Source organism: Lactuca virosa, chromosome 3, assembly GCF_052849685.1.
Source record: "Lactuca virosa cultivar CGN04683 chromosome 3, Lactuca_virosa_CGN04683_v6, whole genome shotgun sequence".
Classification (NCBI taxonomy): Eukaryota; Viridiplantae; Streptophyta; class Magnoliopsida; order Asterales; family Asteraceae; genus Lactuca; species Lactuca virosa.
The window spans coordinates 425,797,461-425,810,190 of NC_136428.1; the positions used below are offsets into that span (position 1 = coordinate 425,797,461).

Below are 12,730 nucleotides of genomic sequence, written 5' to 3' on the forward strand. Positions count from 1 at the left end.
ATATTTTAATTTGAAATTCATCTACTTTTTAAGTCAAACCAAGTCAAAATGAGGGTGCTCAAATTTAAGAATCAATGGACGTGGATCTCATGTCTCTTCGACAGCGGCATAGTAAAAAGAATTTACATTTTCAATTTAATTATTAGTAATCTTTTGGTAAATCTATAGAAAAGTTTTAATATTTTAAAAAAAATTAATAAATTTTACATTTTTTTTAAATAGAAAATTCTTGATTTTTTAACTTTTTTGAAGAGAAAAGCTTAAGAAATCGGTTAATTTATTCGTTTTAGCTCTTTTTGACATGTTCAGTAAGTCATAAGATCAAATCGTTAATTTTTCCAAAATAATGAGATATTTTTGCAGATTTCGTCAAAACTTATATATAACTTATAAACGTATTTTTTATGTATTTATATCTATTTTTATGTACTTTTGTATTTTTTAAGTTTTTATATGTATATGTTTACGCATTTTTATTTATTTTAAATATATAAACTTATTTTTACATATTTATATATATTTTTAAGTATTTTACACATTTTGTATGTAATTTTATGTGTTATTTTTTATGTATTATTTATTTATTTATATTTTTACGTATTTATGTCTTTGTGTAAGTTTTTATATGTATATGTTTACATTGTTTATATATTTTAAATTTATAAACGTATTTTTAACGTATTTATATGCATTTTTAAGTATTTTATATATTTTTTTAATTTATTTTATGTGTTATTTTTTATGTAATTTTTTTTAAGTTTTTTATATAGATGTTTATATATTTTTATGTATTTTAAATGTATCAACGTATTTTTTTACATTTTATATGTATTTTTTAGGTATTTTACATATTTTTTTGTATTTTGATGTGTTTTTTTATATATTACGTATTCATATGTATTTTTTAAAAAAAAATTATATAGATGTTTATGTATTTTAAATATATAACTGTATTTTTTTAAGTATTTATGTATTTTTTTTTACTTCAAGTGGTCTTCACCATTTCATCCAATTCGTACAACTTCTTCGACTATGTATAGATTTTTTTTTTAAATTGATTTTTTTTAAATAAGACAACAGAAATGCATACATGCGATACAAAAAAAAATAAGTAGGATCGTATATTGGTATAGTTACAAAAAAAATAATAAATAAATAACCAATAGCCATCTCAAATATCAAGGTCTGAAACAGTATAGACCATCTCAAACCACCCATCAAGATGGTCATCAACCTCAAGCCAAGAAGATTTACTTGTTATTTTATTAACCCTTTTAAAAAATCTAGAATATTTATCTAACACACAAGTATAAAAGGTTGATTGTATTGACATTGATATAAAACATAATTCATAATATGGGGTATAAAAGTGTTGATTATATTTACACAGATAAGATAATGCATAATGAAGGGGAAATAATTACACGGACTTGAACTATTAAACTTCAGGAACAGGAAAATTGGTATTCCAACTGCACTGAGTTATTTGGGTGATGAAATTGAAAAAACAAAGTTGAAAATGAAAAAATAAAAAATGATAAATCGCAAAATATAATATTCAATAAATGATTTGGTGACGATTATATACGGTTATAATCTTTATCAAGTTACCAAAAAATATATAATATATTGGTCCGATCTTTAAGAAATAAAGATATAAATTCTTTAAATCTAATTTATCTATCCATTTGTTAAGGGATTTTAATTTATGTTATTTAATTTCTAGATTTGTATGCAGATTTTTAGGGAAACCAAGGTAGAATATGATTTGATCTTTTAACTTCGGAATATCGTTGAATCACCATTTATTTCTTTCATTAAATTCCTAAAAAAAACGGAATGAGATACACATACAAGACAAGTAATGATAAATGACTATAAGGGCAATTTTGGAACATCACTTTGCAAAATAGGCGGGAAAAATAGATTGACTTGGGTGCAGGAAATGCATGCCACGTGTTAATAGTTGTAGTCTTTTATTATAAAAAAACTTTTGATTATAGACGGTTGTCTTTTAATATTGGTATTAGAATAGGATTTTAATATAAATAGATGTCAATTATTCAGTTTTATTTCGTATTTGTGCTTTGTACGTGAAATTAATCCCTTCGATTCTCCTTTGCTTCTTTCTTTTACCTTGGTGCACAAGGTTTAGGGTGTGTTTGGGACTCCCTTTTTAACTTAAAAAAAGTCCTTTCTCAAAGTCTTCAGCAACGCCATCCTCCCTCAATCGACTCCATCCTTACGCCGTCACCGTCCGACAGTGCCGTCGCCACCTCCGTCAGCCAGTGCCCTCGCCGCCTCCGACCACCAGTATCTTCGCCGCCGCCCTCTTTTACCGTCGTGTATCTATCTGATGATCGAAATTCGATCTTCGATTTCTCCTCCTATCATTCGATTTCAGCAAATAAGTTTTAAGGTTCGAACTTCAATTTCTCCTACTGTCGTCGTTGTTCTTCTTATAGTGGTTGTTTTTTTGCTTGAATTTTTACTCCCTGGGGCCAAATCCTTTGTAAAAATTGTGTTCTTGGACTCCAATGGCGTGTTTGTAAAAACTGTGTTTTTGTAGATGCGTCCATGTCTTTTTTTTCCCTTGTAGAGTTGTAGATGTGTACATGTCTGCTTATACTACTTGAAACTCCATCAACAGTCACTTTTTTTTGGTTCCTCTTAGGCCAGAGGAAGTGGTAACACTTTTAGCATCTTGCCATATCATTTTTTGGTAACACTCTTAGCATCTTGCCATATCATTTTTTGCCTGCCACATCATCTTTTTGTCTTAGCATCTAAATATTAACATTTCATAGGGAGTGGTAACATTCCTAACACTCTATTTTTTTTCTTTTTCAAAATTAATTAAATTATATTTTTTAAAGGGTGCTAATTTTTATTTTTTAATTTATTTCAATTAATTTTCTCCCTAACTTTAATTGATACCGAGAAATCACTCCTCTACCTAACTTTAATTAATATTGAAAAATTCTTCTGTGAAAAGTCTTTTCTCATACTCACAACTTCTCTGTTCATTTATCTCTCTTCAAATTAACGTTTTCTTCAAGAAACTTTTTTTCAAAATCATCCTCATTGCTAAACGATTTCATCATCTTCAGAAAATTTAGATACACTGTGACAATGATATTTTCCATGATTCAAGACCCACCAACGAGGTCTCCATCTCCGTCGAGTTCTCCATCCCCGACCACCTGCAACTTCCTTTTTGATTTAGATTTCTTGGATTTGGGTTTCTGTTGTTTGAATGGGGTTTGAATCGTCGGAGATTGAGAACTTGTCGTCGGTGGGCCTTGAATCACCGGAAATTTAATCAGATTCTTGATCGTTTTTGTGGAAAGATTCTGGATCGTTTTTGTGGAAAGATTCTGGATCGTTTTTACCAATCACAGTCTCCCTTTTCTTTCTCTCTCATCTCGTCAAGGATGTAACGAGAATGGCTTAGTGAGTCCCTTAGCGCTTGCTAAGGGGCGGTGTTTCAACGAGCTTAGCGAGCCTAGCGACCGATTTTAACGTCTCCATTCCGTTCAGTCTTAAATCCCCTTATGGTTTATACACATATATACAAGTACATAAAGTTATTTATGATATATATTCTGGTGGATAAACAATGCTTTTTTCTTTGTAGATATGGAATCTGCTGTCTCAAAGAAAAAAGAGTCATCAAAGCCCAGTTGTTCAACAAATGTAAAAGAAATTGTTAATTCCAATCGCCCTGAAGTGGATCTTCCATATGCTGAAATGGGAAAAGTTTTGTTGAGATTTGCACCTGAACCAAGTGGCTATCTCCACATAGGCCATGCAAAAGCCGCTTTATTAAACCAATATTTTGCTCAGAAATACAACGGGAAAGTAATCCTACGGTTTGATGACACGAATCCTGCAAAAGAAAGCAACGAATTTGTTGATAATATTCTAATAGACATCGGGACTTTAGGAATCAAGTTCGAAAAAATCACGTATACTTCCGATTACTTTCCGAATCTCATGGAAATGGCTGAAAAGTTTATTAAAGAAGGGAAAGCATACGTCGACTACACCCCCAAAGAACAAATGAAACACGAGCGAGACAAGAAAATAGAATCAAAATGTCGGAATCAGAGTGTCGATGAAAACCTCAAACTATGGAATGACATGATTCTCGGAACAGAAAAGGGACTGAAATGTTGCTTACGTGGTAAGTTGGACATGACCGATAACAATGGATCAATGCGGGACCCGACTTACTATCGGTGTAATCCGATTCCACATCACCGAATCGGATCAAAGTATAAAATATATCCGACGTATGATTTTGCATGTCCTGTTGTTGATTCTATTGAAGGGATTACACACATGTTGAGATCCAGTGAGTATCATGATAGAAATCCTCAGTATTCAAGGATTCAAGAGGATATGGGGCTTAGGAAAGTTCATATATATGAGTTTAGCAGGTTGAATATGGTTTATACAGTTTTAAGTAAACGGAATTTGCTTTGGTTTGTTGAAAATAACAAGGTTGATGGATGGGATGATGCGCGTTTTCCAACTGTCCAAGGAATTGTGCGCAGAGGTTTACAAATTCAGGCTTTGATACACTTTATACTTGAACAAGTAAGTATATTCTACAATCTAAATTAGCAAGTTAGTTTATATTTTTTTTACCTATAATCGCAATGTACTTTTATGTTTCTTCTCATAATAGTAACATATTTACATTACTTTTCACATAACATAATAGCAATGCAGTTCAGTTGTTCAATAATAACAGCAATTAATTTATGTTGGAGTTTATGCTTTTGAAAAATTAAAAAAGTTAAAGGTGAAACCCGAGATGGCATATCATTCTCTTGGGTAGTTTTTTTTTTTATGATGGAATTGAGAAGGAATGGAATGGAATGTTTGTTTCGTGTTGGAATGGAATGGACCAATCCTAAACAACGTGATTCCGATTCCGATTCCGATTCCTTCTGTTTTGTTAAATTTTCACCCCTTAATCATTGAATGGAATGGAAATTTGCAATACAACTTTTTTTAACAAAATTTGATGATTTCAGTTAACTTATGTTTTCATTTTCTAAAAATAACAACAAAATCTTAATATTCTTTTTTCACAGGGAGCATCAATGAATCTGAATGTTATGGAATCGGACAAACTCTGGAGCATTAACAAAAAAATGATCGACCCTGTTTGCCCCAGACACACTGCAATCCTTGAAGAGAACCGTGTCTTGTTGACTTTATTAGATGGGCCCCACAAGCCATTTGTGCGTGTCATACCAAAGCACAAGAAATACGCTGCTGCAGGGGATAAAACCACCACTTTTACCAAAAATATTTGGATAGAACAAGCCGATGCCAAGGCCATATTGCCTAACGACGAAATTACGTTAATGGACTGGGGAAATGCGATTGTTAAAGAGATCAACAAGGACAAAAACGGAAATGTGACCGAATTAATTGGGGTTTTGCATCTTGAGGGATCGTTTAAGACCACAAAACTGAAACTCACGTGGTTGCCTGACACTACTGAGCTTGTTCCTCTAACTCTTGTGGACTTTGGATACCTAATCACGAAAAAGACGGTATCATAATTGATAAATAGTAGCATATCCATATCTTGTGTGTGTGTGTGTGTGAAAAGACATAAATGCCCCTTATCATTATCATGACTGAAAATGTGGAACTGACTTATAATTAATTAATTAATTATGTGTTTTTGATGCAGATGAAAAAAAAAGAGGATTTTATTCCAGTGTTGAACAGGGATACAAAGAAAGAGATTGGGGGTGTTGGGGATTCAAATATGAGAAGACTGAAGCGTGGAGACATATTGCAGTTGGAGAGGAAAGGCTACTTCAGATGCGATGTTCCTTTCATAACTCCTTCAAACCCGATTGTTCTCTTTGCTATTCCAGATGGCAGGCAAACTGCAACCAAATAATAATAATAATAATAATAACTAGAAAGTTCCCCCCGCGTTGCGGGGGGCGGAAGGTAATAGATTTGACACACTAACAAAAAATAAACCACAATAGAAAGAAGCAATGCAGAATTAACAAAGTGACACACAAATAAAAATAGAGGGACCGGAAATGTAATTTAAGGGACCAAAATTGGCTAAAATGTCTCTGTTAAAACTTTTCATAACTTTAATATATATACTAGGTGAGTAACCCCGCGTTGCGGGGTCAGATGTGAGATTTTTTGTTCGGATTATTCTCTGTAAATATTATTTCATGCACTATTTATTTATACTTTGTTTGGTTATTGTTTGATGATTTTGTCATTTGTCATTTGTGCACACCCAAATAAGGGAACATTCATCTTGTTAGTACTTCAGTTGATGAAGAACTGAAAATTGAATGGGTAATTAAAGAACGTATTGCCGATGTTGCTTGATGTTATATACGAGGAACTTTCCATGAATATTCCTTCTTTTAGTTTGCATAACCGAGTGAGAGCTGCAACATACAATTCATACCATTAAATGTGTCTAAATCATAGTTTTGAAAACCGGATCGGCCTTGATAACGGTTTATTATACCCAAAAACCACTTGTTAATGAACCGGTAAAAACCGGATATAACCAACAAAAAACCAGCTCAATATGTAAAAACTAATTTTTTATGACTAAATCCAGTTTACACCGGGAGTAGATGTAGTAGATTGAGATCTCTCGACAACCGTAAGAGGTTAAGGTTCCAACCTGGGATTGTAGTTCAACGGTTTCTAAGCAAAGTGTGACTTTTTTCCCACAAAAAATACTACATTCAATACATCTCTTTCATTTCTTTCTTATTTTTCTAATTATATTAGTATTATTTTTAATTAGTTATTAATCATTAATGGCTATTTTACAATACTTTTTTGTTTCTCCTCTATTATAAAGTAAAAGGTGATAATGGAACATAAGTTTTTTATTTAAATTTTATTGGTATTTTAATTTTACATGTTTTTTATATAGTGTATTTGTTATAATTATATATAACTATGATGTAATAATGACGTAATCCAGTTTTTAGATCTTTGGTCTTGCGAACCGGTAAGATGACCGGTCCAGTTTTCAAAACATTGACCTAAATGATACTCATTTAAGGCTTTAATCAAGAATAGCCATTTTAATTCTATTAACTTTGCCACCGGGTCATCGAATGAGAGTTGATTCGTATACAACAGTTTTTTTAAATACACAACAATTTATGTTTTATAAGGTTATAGTGTACAATCATATAAATCATAAATAAATTCCCCCTCCCTTTCCTAAAAAATGCATGTCGATCTCATACTTATTCCAAATGGGATTAATAATTTCCTTCCCTTAAAATATGATGTGTTATGATTAAGGGTAACAATGAGTTAGGCTAAGTTAAGTTTGAGTTCAACCTATTTATTAGGGTAACATGTTGAAAACTATAACCCACACGAGTTGTCTAGTTAAACGGATTGAGAGTTTTCCAATCCAACCCAACATGTTAAATAAAGTCAGGGCCGAAATAATAACATATCAGCTTAACACCTAATGATGGTTTTGTTTTATCTAGATGTCATGTAATTAAATTAAAATCTTCTTGGTAGATCATCATCAATAATACTTTGAATTTGATTCCGAAAATAATGATTTATGAGATTTATAAACCCTTTTAAAGAACACCATGTGTTGTTGATTTGATTGAGCCTATGGGTGTTTTCATCCATTTTTCCTTTTAAAGAACACCATGAAGTCTTGACCTTGACAACCAAATGGTTTGGACATTACCAAATGACTCACTTAAAGAATTCAAAAAACTTGAATATCTAAAAAATTCAAAAAACTTGAATATAAATAAACGATTCATTTTAGAGTCATATTCAAGTTAAAATTCTAAACCCTAACCTTACCCACTTAAAGTTGAAATTCTAAACCCTGACCTTACCCATTTAATTGCATGTGTCAGTTAGACCGCTTAATTAAACAAGTTCAAATATTTTATTCAAACTCATGTGATAAGCATCTTTTTCGTAGTTTTTACATAAATAATCATTATGAAAGATAACCCCAACTTGAGCACTTCTTTATAAATATATTATATTTGTGTGTTTACGTGTATATATAATGCAATGGTAAACTTCAAACCAATAACTTTTTTCTCATGCGCCTACAAGAATATCAATGGTTAACTTGATGAATTATATAAAAGTAAATTCTTTTAGAACGGCAAGTTAGTATATGTACCAATGACTTCTTTGTTAGAAACACCTTATTATACACCATATTAGTCAAGTGGGTTAGCCCCAACTTATAATTATATGAATTAAAATTTATCGAATATATCTTTCTACTTCTTTGTTTTATCCAAAACATGGCTTTATTTGTATTATGCTTCATCGGTATACGTATTGCGAGATGACATTCTATATACAAGGATCTTATGCAAAGATCATTTCGGATGGACACACCTTAACAATTTTTATTTTATTTCATATTCTTTTTGCATTTGTATCTGTATTTTCCTCTTCATTTTGAACTTTTTGTCGGAGGTTTTCTACGAAAGCAGTCTCACTTCCCCATGGTTGGGGCTGCCGACCATCCTACCTCCCCTAACCCTATTTGCATGGGAATATGGTACTATTGTTATGTATTATTATGGGTATAAGCTACATGTTTATATTACCCGATCGGGAAAATGTCTTACGAAGGTAACTAAGTTTTATATATGTTCAAAAAACATCATTCAAATTTGGCCTGTACAAAAAATAACATGGAAGTAAGGCCTTTGTACAAATCATCTTATAGTAACGGGTTGCTTTATTGGCATATTTCATGCTTAGTTGACATATTAATCGACACATTACTCAACGTATAACCCATTTAAATGAAACAAATTAGGGTACAAATCTCTGAATGATTTCCATCAGTTGAGAATGTAGATTAGTCCTCAAGAAGTAAGTCTTAGGGGGCACACTAACACACATTGCCATGTTTGATCTGAGTACAATCGAATGACTAAGTTACAGCTACTCCTAATACGAATAAAAAAAAGGACAACAGTGCCTTATGGTTGTGTATCCTTTGCACAATTTTATCTTATGACTATTAGATCTTCGCTCCCTCTGCCACCATTCAATAGACTCGACTTTATAACTTTTTCTTGATTGAGCCGAGCACGTAAGTCAAGTCTTCACTTAGGCTAAGCGGAGTGGGGATGTTAAGCCCACTCGCTAAGCTTGCTAGCGAGCCATGAACACCCCCTAGCGCTCGCTAGGGGTCGCTATCCTATCCTCGTTACCATTTTGGCGAGAAGAGAGAGAGGGTGAGGATGGAAGCTTATTGGTGGAGACGATGTATGTTTGATTCTTTGTGTTTCTTTTTTCTTTTCTTAAACTGATAAAATCTATCGGTTTCGTTTTGATCATGTTATTCGAACAATCAAAATCAAGAAACTGCATCCAGCCCTAAACACCCAAACCCTAAATTAGAGGCGATGATGAAGAATTTTTCGTTGTCTGAGTAATCGGGCGAAGTTTGAGACTTATCGTATCTTGGCAGGGTAATTTCTGGAGGCTTGTGATGGAATTTCCACCATTGAAGCAGCCGAGATGTTTGCAGCCTGTTTCGGTTTGTTCCTCTTTGCTCTGATTATTAACAAATTTGAGCTTCATTATTTTATTTCTCTCGTTTTCACATTGATTTTGCACGATAGTTCATCTTTTAAATTTGGGGCTTTGATATTTTGCTTTAAGTACGCTTTGTCACTATTTATGTGGTTAAACTTTCTATATGGATTTGCGACAGACCTAGAAATTGAAAAGAATTAAAATTAATTCTGATTATCATTTTGAGCTTGTAGATTGGATGAAAACGACTAATTTGTTTTATCAAAGAAGTTTTGGTAGGTCCTTTTGAGAAAATGCTTACAATTTGATACCTAAAAAGTAATTTAAAGAATTATTACCTTTCTCTACGTTTTGGCTATGCTCAACTGTATTATCATTTTTAGATGTTGATTACTCATTTGGTTTGGAAGTTTTATTAGGGATAATAATATTGTATTATAACTCTGATTTCTATCTTTATGGTTTTTCACTTAAAAAGTGTGCAAGCTTAAGGTAACCACATGAACACTAGAATCTAGATCACTGCAAATTTCTGCACTTAAAACATCACATTTTCCCTTAAAAACTGCATTTTTATGCACTAGAAAACTGCACTTTTGTGCATATAAAAACCATAGAAAACTATACTTTCATGCATTTAAAAAATCAACACATTTTAATTAAATTTTCAGCCTGTGTTTGTGAGTGTTTTAGGAACAACAACGATGGAAGGCGATAAAATTGAGGCAGCAACATTGGCGAATTCACCGGTAGATGAAGTTTCGCATTTAGCTCTTGATATCGGAGGTAATTAGTTCTCCCGATTTTCATTGCAGTTGAATGATTCTGTTCGATTTTTCTTTTTCTTTTTTTTCTTCGATTTTTCTTTTTTTTCCTCAATTTACATCAACTTATTCGCGAAAACTTGCTCTTACCAGGTTCTCTCATCAATATGGTGTATTTCTCCACCGAAAGAGAACAACCTGTTGGGTTAATTCAGAAACGGGGACAGTTTTGGTCCCAGGGGTATTTTGGGAAAACTTTCCTAATTTAAGGTTTTGAGTAAGTTTAGGATTCTAATTAGTTTAGTATAAATAGGGTATGGTTGTTTGACATTTTTAATTAAGTTTTTACGGTCTTTGTTGAATAAGATAGTTGGAGCCAAAGTAGATTCCCAAATTTCTTCTGCACAACTAACCTTTGTCTCATAAAGGAATCAAGTGAATTGATCCCTGTTAATGTGTTAAAGTCCTACTTTGATTTCTTTGCCTTGTTTGTGTGGCGTATTCATAGAATCAAGTTAATTGATTCACACCCTGTTTTGTTTTGTCCTGTTCACTTCTTCCTTCATGTTATGTTGTGTTCACTTCTTCCTTCCTGTTAGAGGTATGCATCTTGTTTTCATATTTTGTAAAATGGTTTAGTAATATCTTAAAGAAAAAAATAAAATTTAATTTATATTATATTAAATGTTTGTGGTTTAAAAAACTAAAATTTCTTTAATATTCATGCATAAAAAATGTTTGTTTATTAAAATAAAGTAATTTAATTAAATTAGAAAAAAATGAAGTGTTAGGAGTGTTACCACTCCTTACCAATTGCTAACCTTAGGTGTTAAATGGAAAAAAATGAGGTGGCAACCAAAAAACTGATGTGGAAAGGTGCTAAGAGTGTTACCACTCCCCTTAGCCTTACTTATTTGTAGACTTTTGTAGAATCTTCATCTACTCGTCGCACTTGTCAATCAAGCCTTTGTCAGTTAAGTAAGTAGGCTTTGAGGCCCTATGAATCTGTATGTGAATATTTGAGGAGCATCTTCCTCTTCCTATTCTAATAAAAGAGTCATTGCCACATGACATCTCTAAGTAGGCTTTGAGGCCCTGTGAATCTGTATGTGAATATTTGAGGAGCATCTTCTTCTTCCTATTCTAATAAAAGAGTCATTGCCACATGACATCTCTTCCGACCAATAAATTTTTATAGGGAATTTACCTAATATGCCCTTCTGATCTTTTAAATTGCATGGAGTTACACCTTAAAATAGGATTACATTCAATTTGATATCATTGAGTGCCCTAAATCTCATTAAATCACCGCCCCACTATCTGATTTGAACCCTTTATCCATTCAAAAATTGTCAATGTTCGCTTCTTCTTCTTCTCTAACCTAGACATCCTTTAGATATGGTGCTGAGAAGGTGAGCCCTAAATTAATCTATGTATCAGTGAATCTGTCTTCTTCTCCACCATATTATTAATGGGTGAAAAAGAAAGGGAAGCCAAAAAAGAGTACGAATTCATTGAAATTGATGTCTTATGCAAGAACGTAATCTCTCCAAATCATTGAAATAGTTATCTTTTTGATAACCAGGTTCGAGCTCTTCATGTTTTTCCTGGTTTTCCATAGATTTTATGTAGTAACGAGTTTTTGTATAATTCCTTTTAAGGTTTTTAAATATGTAAGCTTATTCATATTTTTTTGGTGGAGAAAAGCACAGAGGTTTCTGAAAGGTACAATAAAAACACGCATAATTTTTATATTTGTGATTATGATTTAGTTTGATTTTTATTGGGTTTCACTGTTTAGGGAAGAACTGATGGTTGTAAATAAATAAACAGATTGTGCATTCGAGTAAGTTTATGAGTTTATATTTTATGTTCAGAAAGTTTACAGGCAACACATCATTAATTTCATTAACGTTCAAGTGTCCGACTCCTCATTTCTTCATCAAAGCCGATATATGATGATAATTTCCCAAATATAGATATTGTTGTGGGGAGATGATTTCTTCCAATCTTACCGGTCAATTTCAGTTGGATGATTACACTGTTTATCTACTATTTTGTGCAAATCACTGGGAGCAAAATGTTAGTTTATACCTCTTCCTTTACCTTGAAATTGCTTTCATGGTTATTTTTAAATATTATTTATTGATCTTGAGATGGATTTCATGGTGCATTTGAAATGATTGTTATATGTTATTCTGAATCGGGTCATTAATAGAGGCTAACCTTAAAAGTGGGACTTCCTTGATTCTTAACATCTATCCTTCAGTGTGGCTTCCTAATCAGCCGAATGGCTTGATATTGAAGGGTGTAAGGCTCTTATGGGACTGCTGAACCTGATCTGATTATATAACTCACATACCTCCAAATATATTAAATAT

The 12,730-nt window shown here is 32.3% G+C and overlaps 1 protein-coding gene and 1 long non-coding RNA gene across 6 annotated transcripts; both read left to right on the forward strand.

The window, feature by feature from the left end:
- Positions 1–2,099: 2,099 nt before the first annotated feature.
- Positions 2,100–6,266, forward strand: LOC145167846 (glutamate--tRNA ligase, cytoplasmic-like). Of its 3 annotated transcripts, none has more exons than XM_079087103.1 (4): positions 2,100–2,419; positions 3,638–4,602; positions 5,106–5,573; positions 5,717–6,266. In XM_079087103.1, the coding sequence occupies exons 2-4, from the start codon at positions 3,640–3,642 to the stop codon at positions 5,930–5,932; spliced, it is 1,647 nt and encodes a 548-aa protein (XP_078943229.1). In that variant the 5' UTR covers positions 2,100–2,419; positions 3,638–3,639; the 3' UTR covers positions 5,933–6,266. The 3 variants fall into 3 exon arrangements, with proteins under 3 accessions (XP_078943229.1, XP_078943228.1, XP_078943231.1); XM_079087102.1 differs by lacking the exon at positions 2,100–2,419 and adding an exon at positions 2,506–3,557; XM_079087105.1 differs by lacking the exon at positions 2,100–2,419 and adding an exon at positions 2,506–3,534.
- A 2,816-nt stretch (positions 6,267–9,082) lies between these two features.
- On the forward strand, positions 9,083–10,828 carry LOC145167847 (uncharacterized). Of its 3 annotated transcripts, none has more exons than XR_013741477.1 (4): positions 9,083–9,312; positions 9,518–9,586; positions 10,257–10,371; positions 10,503–10,828. It is a non-coding gene; the product is annotated as an uncharacterized LOC145167847 (long non-coding RNA). The 3 variants fall into 3 exon arrangements; XR_013741478.1 differs by having other exon boundaries at positions 9,094–9,312; positions 10,279–10,371; XR_013741476.1 differs by having other exon boundaries at positions 9,084–9,586.
- Positions 10,829–12,730: the final 1,902 nt, after the last annotated feature.